The 21,290-nt window shown below is 43.7% G+C and overlaps 1 protein-coding gene across 2 annotated transcripts in view; it reads left to right on the top strand.

Annotated features, from left to right (window-relative positions):
* The window catches only part of PLPPR3 (phospholipid phosphatase related 3), a 479,615-nt gene that overhangs the window by 345,048 nt on the left and 113,277 nt on the right, over positions 1–21,290 (top strand). For both annotated transcript variants that reach the window (XM_077254403.1, XM_077254393.1), the window contains one exon: positions 7,118–7,313. In XM_077254403.1, coding sequence (XP_077110518.1) covers positions 7,118–7,313 — 196 coding nt within the window. The remainder of the gene's footprint in view (positions 1–7,117; positions 7,314–21,290) is intronic.

Below are 21,290 nucleotides of genomic sequence, written 5' to 3'. Positions count from 1 at the left end.
CAGCGGGCCTGTCTAGGATTCAGGCGTTTAGCAGACTCGAGATACATCAAATTTTTGTGATCAGTCAAGACCACCACACGATGCTTAGCACCCTCGAGCCAATGACGCCACTCCTCAAATGCCCACTTCATGGCCAGCAACTCCCGATTGCCAACATCATAATTCCGCTCAGCAGGCGAAAACTTCCTAGAGAAGAAAGCACATGGTCTCATTACCGAGCAACCAGGGCCTCTCTGCGACAAAACGGCCCCTGCCCCAATCTCAGAAGCATCCACTTCGACCTGAAAGGGAAGTGAGACATCAGGCTGGCACAAAACAGGCGCCGAAGTAAACCGGCGCTTCAACTCTTGGAACGCCTCCACGGCTGCAGGAGCCCAGTTAGCAACATCAGAACCTTTCTTGGTCATATCCGTCAAAGGTTTAACAACGCTAGAAAAATTAGCGATAAAACAACGGTAGAAGTTAGCAAAACCCAAGAACTTCTGAAGACTCTTAACTGACGAGGGTTGCGTCCAATCATGAATAGCTCGGACCTTGACTGGGTCCATCTCCACAGCAGAAGGGGAAAAAATAAACCCCAAAAAGGGAACCTTCTGTACTCCAAAGAGACACTTTGAGCCCTTAACAAACAAAGCATTCTCACGCAAAACCTGAAACACCATCCTGACCTGCTCCACATGTGAGTCCCAATCTTCAGAGAAAACCAGAATATCATCCAGATAAACAATCATAAATTTATCCAGATACTTCTGGAAAATATCATGCATAAAGGACGGAAACACTGAGGGAGCATTAGAGAGCCCAAAAGGCATCACCAAGTACTCAAAATGACCTTCGGGCGTATTAAATGCAGTCTTCCATTCATCTCCTTGCTTAATGCGCACAAGGTTGTACGCACCACGAAGATCTATCTTGGTGAACCACTTGGCACCTTTAATCCGGGCAAACAAGTCCGACAACAGAGGCAAAGGATACTGAAATTTAACAGTGATTTTATTCAGAAGCCGATAGTCAATACAAGGTCTCAAAGATCCGTCCTTCTTGGCCACAAAAAAGAATCCCGCACCAAGAGGGGAAGAGGATGGACGGATATGCCCCTTCTCCAGAGACTCCTTGATATACGAATGCATTGCAGCATGCTCAGGTACAGACAGATTAAATAGTCTTCCCTTAGGAAATTTACTACCTGGAATCAAATCTATGGCGCAGTCACAGTCCCTATGAGGAGGCAGAGCACTGGACCTGGACTCGCTGAATACATCCTGATAATCAGACAAATACTCAGGAACTTCCGAAGGAGTAGAGGAAGCAATAGACACCGGCGGAGAATCAGCATGAATTCCCTGACAGCCCCAACTTGACACAGACATTGCCTTCCAATCCAAGACTGGATTGTGGTTCTGTAACCATGGCAGACCCAAAACGACCAAATCATGCATTTTATGCAGAACAAGAAAACGAATCACCTCCCGATGTTCAGGAGTCATGCACATGGTTACCTGCGTCCAAAACTGCGGTTTATTTTCCGCCAATGGCGTAGCATCAATACCTCTAAGAGGAATAGGATTTACCAACGGTTCAAGAACAAAACCACAGCGCTTGGCAAATGACAGATCCATAAGACTCAGGGCAGCGCCTGAATCCACAAACGCCATAACAGGGTAAGAAGACAATGAGCAAATTAAAGTCACAGACAAAATAAATTTAGGTTGCAAATTACCAATGGCGACAGGACTAACAACCCTTGTTAGGCGTTTAGAGCATGCTGATATAACGTGTAGAATCACCACAGTAAAAACACAACCCATTCTGACGTCTATGATTTTTCCGCTCATTTCTAGTCTGAATTCTCTCACATTGCATTAAATCAGGTGTTTGTTCAGACAACAGCACCAGAGGATTAGCGGTTTTGCGCTCCCGCACACGCCGGTCAATTTGAATAGCCAGCGCCATGGAATCGTTCAGACTTGTAGGAATGGGGAAAAGACAAACGTAAGAATGAGCTAGGTATTAGCAAAGAGAGGCCCACTAGCTAATAGCAGAATATAGTAAGATGACTTATATGGTCAGCAAAAACCCTATCAAAATATCCACGCTGGATATTCAAGAACCCCCGAACCGTCTAACGGCCCGGGGGGAGAACACCAGCCCCCTAGAGCTTCCAGCAAGGTCAGGAATCACATTTAGTACAAGCTGGACAAAAAATGAGAGCAAGCAAATAACCAAAAAACAAAGAAGCCGGACTTAGCTTAATTTTGCACGAACCAGGACCAGCAGACAGGAGCAAACAGAAAGGATCTGATTACAACGATGCCAGGCACTGGACTAAGGATCCAGGAAGTTTATATAGCAACACCCCTGGACTAACGACCCAGGTGGGTGCCAAACTGAGGAAAGACAATCCCAGAGTCATATCACTAGTAACCACAAGAGGGAGCCAAAAAGTCTAATTCACAACACCTTAGTGCAAACAGAAGCCGTTGAGGTGGGAACATTTTAGGCAGACCACAGGCAAGATCTTGAAGTGTACTGTTTTATGGGAACATCAACCGGAGGGGGATCTGCCCCATACTGTATGCCACAGCCAAATGTAACTGTATAGTAAAACCAATCTTGTTGAACCGGACCCAACGTCTCCTGGTGTGTGTGTTACTAATCCTGGTCGTGAGGACAGAGATGTAGCAGAGTCTTTCGGACTACTAGTAACAGCAGAACAAATACTGCAACACAGCACACAGGAGGAAGGTTCCCATTTACAAGAGGGGTTTGAGGGTGAAGAGAGTCAGAACCAACTCACAGCACCGGAGGACCCCTTCAATTTAGAGTTAGGGACATTTTTCTAACTCTAAAACCCTAAATACATTTTGGATAGCTGTTCAGCCAACAGTTATCTCTCTCAAAGCTCAACAACTGACTGGGCACTCCTGAGTTCTTTCTGAGAGAGCCTCTTCCAGACATCTCTTGAGGTGGCTTATCTCTTAGAGAAGAAATGTATCGGTAGTCAGAAAACGTACATACTGGATTCTTCTGTATCCTAACATTATCTGTAAGGGGACAGTCATGAGGCCCTGATAAGAATCAAATTGATCCGTTAATATCAGCGGTTTCAGCTGACATTCATCATATATGTATGGGAAACTTACAGAGGACCTTTTTCCAATTTTAGCAAGGTAAATTGGCCATATCATTGAATAGTGGCTGCAGAGCTGAATAAAACTGTTCATTTTTTAAATTCTCGTCTCTCACCTTATTCAGAGATATTAGATTGTAAAGTTTATATGCTCTCAACACCTGACTGAGCACTCTTGAGTTCTTTATGAGAGAGCCACTTCCAGACATATCTTGCGGTTGCTTATCTCTTAGAGAAAAAATGTGTCTGTAGTCAGAAAATGGACATACTGGATCTTTCTGTATCCTGACATTGCAGAATCATTGCAGAAACTGACAGGATAGGAGACATGGTTTACATACAGTAAGCCCATGCAGAACACTTAGATATATATATGTCAGTGGCTAATACTGTTAGTAGTATGTGTCTGTAAAATTTGGGACCTGTATGTATTTACTAAAATAATATATTCACGGAAAAAAATGGTGTGGGCTCCCGCACAATTTTCTGCGCCAGAGAGGGAAAGCCAGTGACTGGGGCAGAGATTCCTAGAGAGAGAGACCATGGTTATTGCTCCCCCCAGGTAAAAGCATCTGCCCCCAGCCACCCCAGAAAAGGTGCATCTGTAAGATGCACCAATTCCAGCACTTAGCCTCTCTCTTCCCACTGCCCTGTAGCAGTGGCATATGGGGTAATAGGGGGTTAATGTCACTTTTGTATTGTAAGGTAACATTAAGCCTGGCTTAGTAATGGAGAAGTGTCAATAAGACACCTATCCGTTACTAATCCTAAGTTTGTAAAAGGTTAAATAAACACAGACACATGCGGAATAAAGTATTTTACTGAAATGAAAGAACACACAGTTTTGCCATCTTTATTCTTCTGCCAATCCAAACGATTCCCTCTATCTCTTCTAACAAATAAAAAATAAAAAAACAACAATATAGCCATACCTGTCAGCGTACAGTCAGTCCCACGCTGTAATCCATATCTGGGGGATATACAGTTTACAACCAAGAGCGGTGCTAATGCTGCTGCCTCAGCTGTAAATCACTAAAGAATGAAAGAGAAGCTGCGGGCATCAGCATCAGTGATCAGCTACAGGGCAGTGGGAAGAGGGAGTCTAAGTGCCGGAATTGGCGCATCGTATAGATGAGCCTTTTCTGGGGTGGCTGGGAGCAGATGTTTTTAGCAAGGGGGGGCCAATAACCATGGTTATCTAGGCTATTAATATTAATTAATATTAATATCTACCCTCACTCTTTGGCTTTCCCTCTCTGGTGCAGAAAATTGCGCGGAAGCCCACGCCAGTTTTTTCCATGAATACATTCTTTTATTAAATACATACAGGTCCCAAATTTTACAGACACATACTACTAACTTAGTCACTGACATATATAAATGTAACTGTTCTGCAATGGTTTACTGTATGTAAACCATGCCACCTATCCTGTCGGGTTCTGCAATGATTTTACAGAAGCCGCCAAATGAATTATCGGCTATTCTGCTATCTTTCTCTCTATGTAATATAAAGATATATATGTGTGTCATTGACATATATCTATTCTATCTATTCTATTCTAACCTATTCTACTGTATATATACTGTATGCGGCAGATCATTTGCCGCTTTTTAATCTATCTATATATCTATATATTGTGGTTCAGTGACCAATGTTACAGCCAGGGGGCGCTGTGTGTGCACTTCAAGATGCGCTTGGAGGCATAATGGTGATGAGAGAAAGTCCGGCAGGATTATAAATGGCCGGTATGTGTGTTGCAGAGGAGGACACTCTGCGCTGTCAGTCTGAAGTTAAGTTGGTGTGCTGGGACCTGTAGTCCCACGTGTAATTGTGTAGTTCTTATGGGAGATTGGCAGGGCTAGTTATGAGAGATGGGAGGGTCAAACTAGCCACACACACCCACACTCCCACCCAGGGGAGTGGTTACAGGTATGTAATGTGACCAGGGTGTGGGTCACATGGTTCCTGTGCAAGGTCCTGGACAGTCGGTGTTTCTAAGCTCCTGTGAGTGGAGTGTTCTTGGAAGCACCTGAGACCGTGGACGAGGTGTTGTATTGTCCTGGTATGGACTGGAGTCCTGCAAGCACCTGATAAGAGTGTGAGTCCTAGAATGGTCAGGGTGTTGGATTGTCCTGGGTTGGACTGGAGTCCTGCAAGCACCTGGTATGATCATGGACTGATGGCCTGTGTGTTGGAAGTGCCTGTGTTTGGACTTCCTGGAAGCGCATGGAAAGGCTGCATCTACAGAGCCTGAGACAGTTTCTGTATTGGGGAGGCTACAGTTCCTACTGTGGGTCTGGACTATCCGAGGTGCCCTGTTCACAAGGACGGTGATCCCAGTGAGGCAGCTTTCCCCTGTGAACCAGCACTGGCAGGAGTCAGTATATTAAGCCGGACCTCCTGTAAGGTAACAAGGGGTTACGGGCAGACACGGATCTGCCATTGGAACAGTCTATCGATGGTTAATGTGTTCCGTTGATGTAAATAATTAACTGTTTGTGCTATGGTTTATGACGTTTAATAAACCGGAATAGACTGTTTAAGTGGAGAAATCGTGCCTGAGTGCTTGAATCCTATGCCAAGCGAGTGTCCCCCAACACACTCAGGTAGCGTTTCCCCACAATATTAACTACCTCTTGAAGCTCATCAAGAGAATGCCAAGAGTGTGCAAAGTAGTCATCAAAGCAAAAGTTGGCTACTTTGAAGAACCTAGAATATATGACATAATTTCAGTTGTTTCACACTTTTTTGTTAAGTATATAATTCCACACGTGTTAATTCATAGTTTTGATGCCTTCAGTGTGAATGTACAATTTTCATAGTCATGAAAATACAGAAAAATCTTTAAATGAGAAGGTGTGTCCAAACTTTTGGTCTGTACTGTATGTGTGTATATATATATATATATATATATATATATATATATATATATATATATATATATATAATGTGTTTTGAAGATTATTTGGTAATAAAACAATGTTTACAGTAGTGTTTAACAATGCGATTTTAACATGAGCTTTTACATAGAGAGAACTGCTGTATGTAAAAGCTCATGTTAGAATCGCATTGCATACGGATGCCATATGGATGTCACACTGTTACTAGATGTGAGGAAATCGCATCCTCTCATTGCAAACGGATTACATACGGATCACTGTTCGGGGAACATTTGTGCGATTCTCGGCCATCAAAATCGGACCAATTTTTTTGTTATACGGTAAGTGTGACTCCAGCCTTAATCACATTGTGTGCTTGGGGCCATTATCCTGCTGCAGAAAAAAATTGGATGCTTCCCTTATGGTATTACATGATGGAGAAGTAGCTGCCTGTATTTCTCAGCATTGAGAACACCTGGTCAGCCCAGGAAACTTAGTGCAGCAGGTAAAAGACTCTATGCTTACTTCTCTTTGATATTGGAAGATCTCCAGTTGTGCCATCAGCTCAAAACAAAATTTAAAAAAATGCAAAGCGCAATAGGGTTTTATCCAAGTAAATTGTTAAGGATAAAACAGGTGTAAACTCACCTGATACGGTAGTGTAAGACACAACCATCTGTTAAGTGAAAAATGTCAACTGCTGCATTATTCACAAGCATTTTTAGAGAGATACCAGGGTAGAGTGGATTTATGATATGAGCTTCTGATATAATCATGATCCAAGGATATCATGAATAAGTAATGTCAACTCCTTTCAGAGTCCATCTGACTCCTTCCTTAGGACAGCCACAAATTTGTGGTTCTTTAAGATGTTTGGAGAGATCTCTCTGCAGAGTTCCTTCAAAAACTGTGTGCCAGTGGACCTAGAAGAAATGGTGCTTTGATGCTATTCTGAAAATTTCTCTTTTGCTGAAAGCATTCTAACCTTGCATACTTAAATATATTTTCTATATATTATAAAAATGTATATATTTTTAAACTGTATAGTGTACTCAATATGACTTTGAAGAGAAAACATACTTTAAAGAGCTCTGTCCTTTTACATAGGTGTCCATGTGTTTGGATTGTGTGCCACTGCATTGGTCACTGATGTCATTCAGCTTGCAACAGGTTACCATGCTCCTTTCTTCCTCACTGTCTGTAAACCTAACTATACCCGCTTTGGTACTTCCTGTGCTACAAATCCTTATATCACTCAAGATATCTGCACTGGTAACGACCATCACGCCATTTTGTCAGCAAGGTAAGTAATGTGGAACTGTACAAAACAATCAGAAGTTTTTATGTTAACGCAATGTCAATGTTACTATTATTATCCAAGACTATATATACAATCCTCAACAAGTAAATAGCAGCACCAAGAAGGAAAATTTGTGGTACTATAGAAGGCACAAGATTAATGGACATGTTAATAGGAACAACATTTTCAAAACATCTTGATTTATTCAGTATTGAGAATAAGTGCCACATGCAAAATACCTGCACTTACACACCTTGGCTGCTATCAATCAGATTATTACTGGTTGTCTGAGGAATGTTCTGCCACGCTTAATGCACTTGGGCACATAAATAATCTAGTTCCACTGCAGGCAGCTCCTTTTGCAATTGTCGACCAATGACAATGTCTCTAAAGTGTCCCAGGAGCTGTTATTCAACATGACCAACGTCAGACCATTTGTTGTTCATCCTTTGAGCATCCTATGTAGATTAAACGTGCTACCATAGCTTGCAGTGTCTCTAAACTTTGTTCCCATCTAGCACATTTGGACATAATTGGTTGACAAATGCAAAAAAGCTGCCAGCTATGGGTCTTGATTATTTATGTGCCCAGATACAATCAACATGGCAGAATATTCCTCAGACAACCACTAATAACCTCACTGATAGCTTGCCAAGGCATGCAAGTGTGTGCATTTTGGCATGTGGCCCTCATATTAGATACTGTGTAAGTAGAGCTTTTGAAAATTTAGTTTCAATTTTTTCCATCATTTGCATATCATTATCATATGTATCAATACTGTGATTTCCACAATTCCATGACTTTTCCTTCTTGTTTTTGCAATTTCATTGTTGGTGAGTGTATCATATTATATTGTATCCAGGAGAAATATTTTCATATGTACTACTCAATTCACCAGATAGATATATGTCAACAGTTACTAAGCAACCATGCTTTGTATCCTAGCAACAAAAAATCCACAGTTAACACTATCAGAAAAAACTGGGAAATATATTTTCCCCAATTAATTGTCCAATTATACAGATCATCACCATCACGATCAGAAAGTATCCAGGGTCATCAAAGACTGGACTGAGCATTTTTATGGAGTGACTACATATTTTTAAAAAATACAAGTTAGTTTTGTAATCAAGGAACAAAAACGATCTGATGATCAAAAAATATATTTCAGTCACAACCCAAACACAATGCTATTTTATCACAAATGTTGTGCTAGCAAGTTATGACAGTGAAAATCTGAATTGAAATGACGAGAGAATATTCAGTCTGAAAATTCATACATGTCGAATGCTGGCAACTAAAAGATGCTTATAAATGGTTGTACATATGCCTGCTGTATAAACCCACCATATATACACATACCATACATATATATGGTCTAAAGGTAAACTAGACAATACAGTATGGCGGGCAGAACAAGAGCTGGAGTATACATCAGTGCTTCGTAAACTGTGAGGCGACCCTTAGTTGTTGAGGAGCCTAATAGAGAAAAATGGAGACATATTTTTCAATGAAATCTGTCAGCAGGTTTTTTCTATGTAATCTGAGGAAAGCATGAGGTAGGAGTTAAAACTCTGAATTCAACTATGTGACACATGTCAGGCTGCGTGCTCTTGTTTACTTACACTGAAGGTTTTATCACCAGGTGATTAGTGGTTGGTGTACCCCTGGATGTTCGGGTCCAGCAGGTTTGGTCGAACAATGAAAAAAAATTTGGTTCGGGTTCTGAGAAAAAGTCTTACAATGCAGTGCTGAGCTCAGTGAGTTCATAGTGAGAAATTTCTCACTGTGAACAGTGGTAAATTCACCGAGCTCCCAGATTTAGAGGAAAAGAGGGCACCACCAAATAGTAAATGTAAAAATAGGAGAGGGATCTCCAAAAGCATATGTCGCTATTAATGAATAATTCATACGTGGCCCTCAATATTAGTCAAAGCTGAAACATTGAAATGACAAGGCTCAGATACTCTGCAAAATAAAGTATATCAAGCTGGAAGTAATAACAAACTTAAATATCTAAACAGCCTGTCCTAATATCGGTCAATGTTCACAGCATCATGCTTGCAGTGTAGCACCTAAAATAGCAGCAATGAGAGACATGAAACACATGATAATGTAGAACAGTAAATTCAATGTGTTAAAGACATGCTAATAGTTTGGATATAAAGTGCATGAGTGTATGCAGTATGGAGAGATGGCAATGCTGAATCAGATCACAAAAAAGACAATAAAGGAAGCATAGCAAAATAATGCAGGAAATGTTTTGCATCCAAATGAAGTGGTTGTAAATCCAATCTGCTGATGATAAAATGAAAAGACGGCAGGTAAGGCCATGCAAGCGAATACAAGTAAATGAGGAGCAGCAAACCGCACACATATCACCACCGACATATGTGGCTTCTTCAGGGGAGACTTTTTGTCATGGTGCTAGTGGTGATCTCACTGAGGTCACCACAGTCCATTAGCATGGCTGGGAACGCAGCCACAGTGACCTGCGATATGATGTCACCTCTATGACATCACCGCTAGTCACTGAGCTCAGTCTCCCATGGTTTTCAGCCTGGACAGTCACATCTTGACACTGTCTAGGTTGAAAACCATTTATCGCATATGTGAATTACAGCATGGGACAGAGTGTTAGAAAGGTGAGGGATATGGTTGTTTTTTCTTTTTGTTTTGTTTGTTTTTTTACATAGGATGAAGGCTTCAATGGAATGGGTGTTAGGTGAGTATAATAACTGTTTTTGTTGTTTTTAAATAAAAAAGTAAACCTGTTTGTCTCCTTATTGCAAATAAAGGACTTTATTCTAGCTATGTGTTTATTTACAATATGACTATAGGATTAGTAATGGATAAGCGTCTTGTAGACACCACTCCATTACTAAGCCGTGGGCTTGATGTCACTGGACAATACATAGGTGACATCAACCTCACAAACATTACCCCTCTTGCCAGTAATAATAACCACGGCACTCAAGGCTTGTTGGAGGTGCACAAGTCAGTTATCCAACCCATCAAGCATAAATAAGAAATACTTGGCACTCTGGAGATCTTATTTGCAAGATTAGAAATTGATTTTATTCGGTGCATCCAGCTCAATATTTAAATGTTTTCGGTCTATACAAAAAGACCTTCATCAGAAACAGTTGTGAGTACTGAAATATATATACAAAAACAAAGAAAAAAGTTTTTTAGACAACATTCATGATGCACAGCATAAACAGAAATATGATACATTCCGTTAAATCATGACATTCTGCTCAAAAAACATGATAAGTGACAGACAGCAAATGTGACGGTCTGAGCGAATCCGGCCTGGAGTTATGTGAGCCGTGAATCTTATTCCGGAGATGCTAGAGGTTGTAAACGTGTTAAAGAAGAAACAATTATTTAGGGTGAAGTGAATATGTCCAGGTTGTTACCATGCGAAAAGTGGAGCACTGATTGATAAAACACACCAAAAGGATACAGGTTACAGGGTGGCCTCCCCAGAGACGGGGACGTACAGTAATAGTGCACAGTGAGCTGCCTAAAACAAAGAAAATAGAGACATAAATACACAAGATGATGCCATAGTATAGACGTGATACAGGGTGATGGGGCATAAATCCCCACGGGCTATGCCGTAATGCCAATCAATCTATGGTGTGACCACCAGATCCCCGGACTCCCAGCCACTATGTCTGTAAATGCAGCTACACAGAAATATAGAACTAAGCCCCCTGAGGACCTGCGACAAATACCTGGAGACCACAATATGTATGTATGGAACCACACAGGGGTCAAACGTCAGCTGGGGAGCGGGAGCGCAAGGCGCCTAAGAGACACAATAGGGGTGCACATGAAAGATACAACACTAGGACTCATACGTCCAGTTCAGTAAAAATAATCCTGGTAACCAATCCAGTACCTTAATAGATGTGGCGATAAACGAGAACAGCGCTGTAGGGAAGTGAAATACTCGCAGGGGCAAGAGCGCTGTGGAAAAAACATAGCCTGTAAGTTACCAGATCCAGGGAGGTGCTAGAAGAAGGGCAAGGATGATCATAGAACCGGACAGAATGCTGCTGTACCTAAGACCACGAACGCCGTGCTGCAGGGATAGAGACGCTCCCGGGGCTGCTGGCGGAGGGCGGCACTTCCGGGTTTAAGTGCGCGCCGCAGATACGTCACCTGACCCTGAGCGTCATCGGGCCACATGATCGGAGGAGCCGCGCATGCGCAGAAGCCGGGCTTAAGGAACAGTCGGGCAGAACACTAAAGAAGGTGGCGCCTGCGCAGAGAGCTGAGGGGGTGGGGCCGCTGCGTCTATGGGGGTAGAGGCTGTGTGCAGAAACGACCAGTGGGGGTATGGGATGACCTGAGGACATAGAAAATGGACAATGCATACATTGGCGGTGGAATCGGTGACACCAGTCACAGGTTCCTGCAAAGTGGTCACACCAGTTATATAGAGAACTAGTTAACACTCTATATAATAATGGCATAAAAGTGCATACTATACCCTGTAAGGTGCTCAGTGCGAGTGGTGCAATTAGCGGTTCTGTGAAGAAAGAGAGTATAACAAAACAGTTAAAAATCAGATAATGTAATACAATATAAATCCAATAAGGTGCTGATATCACCTCGAAGGACCATTACACGTGTACAACATGTTACAAGAAAGCTGAGACGTCATAGTCCCTATTTAATCCTTTGGGCTCTAAAGTCTGTATTATATAAATCCAGTATGTTTCCCTCCTTTGGAGCATACTGATGCGATTTTGGCCTCTTCTAGGGATGTCTACCTGTTCTAAAACCTGGAAACGGAGTTGGGAAATGTTATGGTTTTTTACAAAAAAATGGTATGGAAGGTGGAGGTGTGTTTTATTGCAACGAATCTTGGATTTGTGTTGGGCCACTCTATCTCTCACTGTCTGTGTGGTCTCCCCTACATATGCCAGGCCGCAAGGGCATTTGATAACATAGACTACATATGTGGACTCACAGGTAAAAAAACCTTTAATGGGGATGGCTTTGCCCGTTTGGGGGTGAGAGACTGATGGGCCCTTCTGGACGTTGCTGCACTGCAGGCAATTAAGGCAAGGGAACGTGCCTTGTGTCTGGGTCTGTAAGAAAGCTTGTTTGGGGACAGTAGTACTTGAGCCAATGTCCGCATTGACCAATCTATCCTTGATGTTCCTAGCTCGCTTGAAATATGACATGAAAGGCACTTTGAATTCTGGAATGTTAGGGTAACTTTTTGTTAGGATACCCCAATGTCTCCTAATGGTAGACTGTACAAGGCTTGAGAATGGGTGAAACGTGGAAACAAAGGGGATTCTCTTGCGGCCATCCTTGGGTTTGCTTACTGATATGTTCCGTTTAGCCTCCGTCAGGATCCCCTGAGGGTATCCCCTATCAGTGAACTTATGTTCCATCTCGGTGAGTCTGGTTTTTTTAACACTATCATCAGAGACAATCCTATCAACCCTGTGAAATTGGGATTTGGGAATAGAGTTTTTTATAGAGGGTGGATGGCAACTGGTGAAATGTAGGAGGCCATTGCGGTCCGTTGGTTTGGTAAACAAATCGATTGACAAAAGGCCCCCTCTCTCCTTGTAGATTAGGGTGTCTAAAAAACTGAATCTGGACATGTCATGTTGCATGGAAAAACCGAGTTCAGGCCAAATGCTGTTGATATGTTGGTCAAATGCCACTAGTTACTCAAGAGGCCCGTCCCAAATGCAAAAAATGTCATCGATGTACCTCCGCCATACCCTGCAGTGGGTTGTGAACAAAGGGTGATTGTATACGTAATCATTCTCAAAGGCCGCCATGTACGATATAGCGTAGGGAGGCGCTACGTTCGCGCCCATTGCTGTGCCTTGTAATTGGGCATAAAAAGTGTCCTGAAACATGAAGTAATTATCTTTGAGTACCAGGCCCAAAAGGTCGGCACAGAAATGTCGGATTTTGATGTCAATCTTATTATCAATCAAGAGTCTGTCAGTAGCTGCTAAGCCTTTTTCATGAATGATCGACGTGTAGAGGCTATTGACATCCCACGTGATCAGGAAGGAGGAGGGGGATATGGGATCCAGAGATCTAATGACTTGAATGAATTCATTGGTGTCCAGAAGGAAAGAGCGAGTGGTTTTGACAAGTGGCGTGAGGATTTTTTCTAGCACTATCGATAACGGTGAAAGGACCGAGTCAGTTAGGGAGACAATGGGCCGGCCAGGAGGTTTAACTAATCTTTTATGTATCTTGGGAGGAAAATAAAATATGGGGGTGATGGGGTCCTTTTTAATGAGGAAATCCCTCATTTTACTGTCAATTGTGCCTGCTTGAAAATGGAAATCAATAATTGGTGCAATTTTCTGCACCAATCGATTCACAGGGTTGTGTGGTATTATTTTATACACCATGGTGTCCCCTAGTTGTCTATACACCTCCTCAAGATAGTCAGTCCTATCCATCACTACCGTGGCCCCACCCTTATCTGCAGGTTTAATTATTAAAGATTTATCGGACGATAGTTGCTCCAATGATAGTCTTTCTGAAGACGAGAGATTGGTCTGGAACTGAAATTTCCCCTGGTCCATTTTCCGAGTCAGTATGTGGATGTCTCTCTCAACAAGGGAAACAAAGGTTTCCACTGGAGGATCGGACCGTGGTGGCATATAGAGGCTATGGTTCCGAAGCCCCAGGTTGTGGAGTTCCAGTAAAGTTTTGTCCTGCCTAGCAGGATTCAACACCGGAGGTTGTGCTGAGAAATGGACGCGTAGTCTGAGGTTCCAGTAGAACCTTTGTAGGTCCATGCTGAGTTCAAATGAATTGAACTTGTACATCGGACAAAAGGATAAACCCTTTTGGAGGACGGCCAGTTGGTGTGTGTCCAAATTTTTGGACGAAATGTTGACTACCAGTGGGAGGTCCTTACCTGTGAGCGTGTCACCATCTGGTTTCTGGATTCCCCGGTGGCACTGGCCCCCCCGCCTCATTTTCCTTTTTGGCGGCCGCGGTTGTTCCCTAAAAAAGAAGCAGAGTTTGAGGTCCCGGGCCTGCTGTTGGTAGAACCAGAAGAGCTTATTGAGCTGTGCCGTCTGGTGAAATGCCGAGTATCCCGCCACTGGTAGATTCTGTTCTGTAGGTAGTCCTCGGTGTCCCGTAGAAACTTTGATCTTTTTCTCTTTTCTACTTCTAATCTGTGTAGCCGCAGTTGTTCTTGATTCTTTGTCTTGAGCTCCTGGAACTCTTCCTGTGGCATAGTACCGGTTAGTTGGGTTTCGATGGCATTTATTTGGGTGTTCACCGTGTCCAGGTTTTTTTGAAGATAGGAGAGAGTTAGGGTCATAAGGTCTGCTGAGCATTTGTTCAAAATGTGTTCAAATTTCGCACAGTACTCTTTTTCTTCCCTGAAGAAGGTTGGTTGAAGGGGGACCCGTAAGCCCCGTGGGATCCTCTGGACTCGGAGGTACTCAGCTATCGTAACAATGTGTAACTCTAGGTTAACCGCTCTTCTGGACTCACGTTCCAAGTCGCGGTTCTTAAGTTCTTTGGTCGGAATTTGGAGAAAATCGCTAGGTGCGGTTACTTTGGAGAGAATTTCCGCCGCTTCTGCTGCGTTGAAGGAGAAGGTTTCAGACACCGTCAGGGGTGCTCGTGTAAGGATACAACATGTAGTAATAATAACCACGGCACTCAAGGCTTGTTGGAGGTGCACAAGTCAGGTATCCAACCCATCAAGCATAAATAAGAAATACTTGGCTGTTATGGTTTCCAATGGCAAGGAAACATCAGAAGCATAGAATAAACGGACAAGCTCTCGGGTGATGGAAACTAGAGCTGACCGCGATGCTAAACCTACACACCACACTAGAAGTAGCCAGGGGGCATTCCTGCGTTGTCTCTAGATGCCGCGCGCCAGCCGGAGAACTAACTACCCCTGGTAGAAGAAAACACAGTCCTGGCTTGCCTCCTGAGAATATCCCCACAGGAGATAGCAGCCCCCCACATATAATAACGGTGAGAGCAGATGAAAAGACACACGTAGTATGAAAGCAGATTTAGCACAGAGAGGCCCGCTAACTAAATAGCAGAAAGATACAACAGAGGACTTCGCGGTCAGCTGCAAAACCCTTCAAAACACCATCCTGAAATTACCTTAACTCATGTGACAACTCATGCCACTGGAGTGGTAATTTCAGCCCAACAAGAGCTTCCAGCTGCAGAGATTCACATAAGTGCAAACTGGACAAAACATACAAAAATAGACTTAAGGACTAAAGTGTCCAACTTAGCTGAGCAGAAAACTGGGAGCAGGAACATGCAACAGAATCACTCTGGATACATTGATGGCCAGCATTAGAATGACTGAGGAGCAAGGTTAAATAGGATACTCCCACATCCTGATAGGAACAGGTGAACTGAGAAGGCAAAGCTTGCAGGACACCAGTACCACAAGAGACCACCGGGGGAGCCCACGAACCGAATCACAACAGTACCCCCCCCTTAAGGAGAGGGCACCGAACCCTCACAAGAACCACCAGGGCGATCTGGATGAGCCCTATGAAAGGCACGGACCAAATCAGAAGCATGAACATCAGAAGCTGTAACCCAAGAATTATCCTCTTGACCGTAGCCCTTCCATTTCACCAGATATTGAAGTCTCCGTCTGGAAACACGGGAGTCCAAGATTTTCTCCACCACGTACTCCAATTCACCCTCAACCAGCACAGGAGCAGGAGGCTCAACAAAAGGCACAAGTGGTACCTCATACCTCCGCAATAATGACCGATGGAAGACATTATGGATAGCAAAGGATGCTGGGAGGTCCAAACGAAAAGACACAGTGTTAAGAATTTCCAAAATCTTATAAGGACCGATGAACCGAGGCTTAAACTTAGGAGAAGAGACCCTCATAGGGACAAAACGGGAGGACAACCACACCAAGTCCCCAACACGAAGACGAGGACCAACACGACGATGGCGATTAGCAAAACGTTGAGTCTTCTCCTGGGACAACTCCAAATTGTCCACCACCTGCCCCCAAATACGATGCAACCTATCCACCATGGTATCCACTCCAGGACAATCCGAAGACTCCACCTGACCAGATGAAAAACGAGGATGGAACCCTGAAATGCAAAAGAAAGGGGAGACCAAAGTGGCAGAACTGGCCCGATTATTAAGGGCAAACTCAGCCAACGGCAAAAAGGAGACCCAGTCATCCTGATCAGCAGACACGAAACACCTCAAATAAGTCTCCAAGGTCTGATTAGTACGTTCCGTCTGGCCATTTGTCTGGGGATGAAATGCAGACGAAAAAGACAAATCAATGCCCATCCTGGCACAAAACGCCCGCCAAAATCTGGACACAAACTGGGATCCCCTGTCGGAAACGATATTCTCCGGAATACCATGCAGCCGAACCACATTCTGAAAAAACAGGGGCACCAACTCAGATGAGGAAGGCAGCTTGGGCAAGGGCACCAAATGAACCATCTTAGAAAAGCGGTCACACACCACCCAAATGACGGACATCTTCTGAGAAACAGGGAGATCAGAAATAAAATCCATAGAGATGTGTGTCCAAGGCCTCTTAGGAACAGGCAAGGGCAACAACAACCCACTAGCCCGAGAACAACAAGGCTTGGCCCGAGCACAAACATCGCAAGACTGCACAAAAGTACGCACGTCCCGAGACAGGGAAGGCCACCAGAAGGACCTAGCCACCAAATCTCTGGTACCAAAAATTCCCGGATGACCTGCCAACGCAGAAGAATGAACCTCCGAGATGACTCTATTGGTCCACTCATCCGGCACAAACAATCTACCAGGCGGACAACGATTAGGCCGATCCGCCTGAAACTCTTGTAAAGCACGTCGCAGGTCTGGGAAGACAGCAGACAATATCACCCCATCCTTAAGTATACCCGTAGGTTTAGAATCACCAGGGGAATCAGGTTCAAAACTCCTAGAAAGGGCATCCGCCTTCACATTTTTAGTACCTGGCAGATACGAAACCACAAAATTAAACCGGGAGAAAAACAACGACCAGCGCGCCTGTCTAGGATTCAGACGTCTGGCCGACTCAAGATAAATCAAATTTTTGTGATCAGTCAAGACCACCACCTGATGTTTAGCACCCTCAAGCCAATGACGCCACTCCTCGAATGCCCACTTCATCGCCAAAAGCTCCCGATTACCGACGTCATAATTTCGCTCGGCGGGCGAAAATTTTCGAGAAAAGAACGCACAAGGTCTCATCACTGAACAATCTGAACTTTTCTGCGACAAAACCGCCCCCGCTCCGATCTCGGAAGCATCAACTTCCACCTGAAAAGGAAGAGAAACATCAGGCTGGCACAACACCGGAGCAGAAGAAAAACGGCGCTTAAGCTCCCGAAAGGCCTCCACAGCAGCAGGAGACCAATCTGCAACATCAGCACCCTTTTTAGTCAAATCAGTCAAAGGCCTGACAACGCTAGAAAAACCAGTTATGAATCGACGATAAAAGTTAGCAAAGCCCAAAAATTTCTGAAGGCCCTTAAGAGAAGTCGGTTGCGTCCAGTCACAAATAGCCCGAACCTTCACAGGATCCATCTCAATAGAAGAGGGGGAAAAAATGTACCCCAAAAAAGAAATCTTCTGAACCCCAAAAACACACTTTGAACCTTTAACAAACAGAGAATTGGTCCGCAGAACCTGAAAAACCCTCCTAACTTGTTGAACATGAGATTCCCAGTCATCCGAAAAAATCAAGATATCGTCCAAATACACAATCATAAATTTATCCAGATATTCACGGAAAATATTGTGCATAAAAGACTGAAAGACCGAAGGGGCATTTGACAGACCAAAAGGCATCACCAAATACTCAAAATGGCCCTCGGGCGTATTAAATGCGGTTTTCCACTCATCCCCCTGCTTAATTCGCACCAAATTATACGCACCGCGAAGATCAATCTTAGAGAACCACTTCGCCCCCTCAATGCGAGCAAATAAATCTGTCAGCAATGGCAAAGGATACTGATACTTGACTGTGATCTTATTCAAGAGTCTATAATCAATACAAGGTCTCAAAGAACCATCGCTTTTAGCTACGAAAAAGAACCCCGCTCCAAGAGGAGACGAAGAAGGACGAATATGTCCCTTTTCCAAGGACTCCCTAATATACTCTCGCATGGCAGCATGTTCAGGTACAGACAGATTGAATAGACGACCCTTAGGAAATTTACTGCCAGGGATCAAATCTATGGCGCAATCGCAATCTCTGTGAGGAGGAAGAGAATTAAGAGTAGATTCCTCAAAAACCTCACGATAATCAGACAAAAACTCAGGAATTTCAGAGGGAATAGATGAAGCAATGGAGACCAAAGATGTGTCCCCATGATTTCCCTGACATCCCCAGCTTAGTACAGACATTGTTTTCCAGTCAAGGACTGGGTTATGAGTTTGCAACCATGGCAATCCCAGCACCAACACATCATGTAGATTATACAGTACAAGGAAGCGAATCACCTCTTGATGGTCTGGAGTCATACGCATAGTCACTTGTGTCCAGTATTGTGGTTTATTACTAGCCAATGGTGTAGAATCAATACCCTTTAAAGGTATAGGAACTTCCAGAGGCTCTAGATCAAACCCACAGCGCCTGGCAAAGGACCAATCCATAAGACTCAAAGCGGCGCCAGAATCCACATACGCATCCGCAACAATAGAAGATAACGAACAAATTAGAGTTACAGACAAAATAAACTTGGACTGCAAAGTGCCAATAGCAGAGGATTTATCAACTTTCTTTGTTCGTTTAGAGCATGCTGATATAACATGAGTAGAATTTCCACAATAGAAGCACAAATGATTTTTGCGCCTATAAATCTGTCGTTCGCTTCTGGACAGAAAGCTATCACATTGCATACTCTGTGGTGCCTCTTCAGAAGACACCGCCAACTGGTGCACAGGTTTACGTTCCCGTAAACGCCGATCAATCTGAATTGCCATTGTCATGGACTCATTCAGACCAGTAGGCGCAGGAAACCCCACCATGACGTCTTTTACGGCATCAGAGAGACCGTCTCTGAAAATTGCCGCCAGAGCGCACTCATTCCACTGAGTAAGCACAGACCATTTTCGAAATTTTTGGCAATATATTTCGGCTTCATCTTGCCTCTGAGAGAGGGCTATTAGGGCTTTCTCAGCCTGAATCTCCAAATTTGGTTCCTCATAAAGCAACCCCAAAGCCAGACAAAACGCATCCACATTGAGCAACGCAGGATCCCCTGGTGCCAATGAAAATGCCCAATTTTGGGGGTCACCCCGCAGTAAAGAAATAACAATTTTTACTTGCTGGGCAGGATCTCCAGCAGAACGAGATCTCAGCGAAAGAAACAATTTACAATTGTATTTAAAATTTAGAAAACAAGATCGATCTCCAGAAAAAAACTCCGGTATAGGAATTTTAGGTTCAGACCGAGGAGCATGTAACAAAAAATCTTGTATATTCTGAACTTTAGAGGCAAGATTATTCAAATTGGTAGCCAGACTCTGGGGATCCATATTTCAACAGATAAAGTCTGAGCCATTCAGGGGTTAAGAGGAGAGGAAAACAGGAGACTGCAATTAGAGCTGGAGTGCAACTTCAGCGGAAGGAAAAAAAAAAAAAAAGGTTTCACACAGTTCCTTTTCTCTCCTGCTTCAGCCTATAGATTAAACATTTGGGCTGGCCATACTGTTATGGTTTCCAATGGCAAGGAAACATCAGAAGCATAGAATAAACGGACAAGCTCTCGGGTGATGGAAACTAGAGCTGACCGCGATGCTAAACCTACACACCACACTAGAAGTAGCCAGGGGGCATTCCTGCGTTGTCTCTAGATGCCGCGCGCCAGCCGGAGAACTAACTACCCCTGGTAGAAGAAAACACAGTCCTGGCTTGCCTCCAGAGAATGTCCCCACAGGAGATAGCAGCCCCCCACATATAATAACGGTGAGAGCAGATGAAAAGACACACGTAGTATGAAAGCAGATTTAGCACAGAGAGGCCCGCTAACTAAATAGCAGAAAGATACAACAGAGGACTTCGCGGTCAGCTGCAAAACCCTTCAAAACACCATCCTGAAATTACCTTAACTCATGTGACAACTCATGCCACTGGAGTGGTAATTTCAGCCCAACAAGAGCTTCCAGCTGCAGAGATTCACATAAGTGCAAACTGGACAAAACATACAAAAATAGACTTAAGGACTAAAGTGTCCAACTTAGCCGAGCAGAAAACTGGGAGCAGGAACATGCAACAGAATCACTCTGGATACATTGATGGCCAGCATTAGAATGACTGAGGAGCAAGGTTAAATAGGATACTCCCACATCCTGATAGGAACAGGTGAACTGAGAAGGCAAAGCTTGCAGGACACCAGTACCACAAGAGACCACCGGGGGAGCCCACGAACCGAATCACAACACTTGGCACTCTGGAGATCTTATTTGCAAGATTAGAAATTGATTTTATTCGGTGCATCCAGCTCAATATTTAAATGTTTTCAGTCTATACAAAAAGACCTTCATCAGAAACAGTTGTGAGTACTGAAATATATATACAAAAACAAAGAAAAAAGGTACTGGATTGGTTACCAGGATTATTTTTACTGAACTGGACGTATGAGTCCTAGTGTTGTATCTTTCATGTGCACCCCTTTTGTGTCTCTTAGGCGCCTTGCGCTCCCGCTCCCCAGCTGACGTTTGACCCCTGTGTGGTTCCACACATACATATTGTGGTCTCCAGGTATTTGTCGCAGGTCCTCAGGGGGCTTAGTTCTATATTTCTGTGTAGCTGCATTTACAGACATAGTGGCTGGGAGTCCGGGGATCTGGTGGTCACACCATAGATTGATTGGCATTACGGCATAGCCCGTGGGGATTTATGCCCCATCACCCTGTATCACGTCTATACTATGGCATCATCTTGTGTATTTATGTCTCTATTTTCTTTGC

The sequence above is a fragment of the Ranitomeya variabilis genome, chromosome 1 (assembly GCF_051348905.1).
Source record: "Ranitomeya variabilis isolate aRanVar5 chromosome 1, aRanVar5.hap1, whole genome shotgun sequence".
NCBI lineage: Eukaryota > Metazoa > Chordata > Amphibia > Anura > Dendrobatidae > Ranitomeya > Ranitomeya variabilis.
The sequence above is the reverse complement of the archived record's forward strand: the minus strand, read 5'-3'. Positions and strand labels throughout refer to the sequence as shown.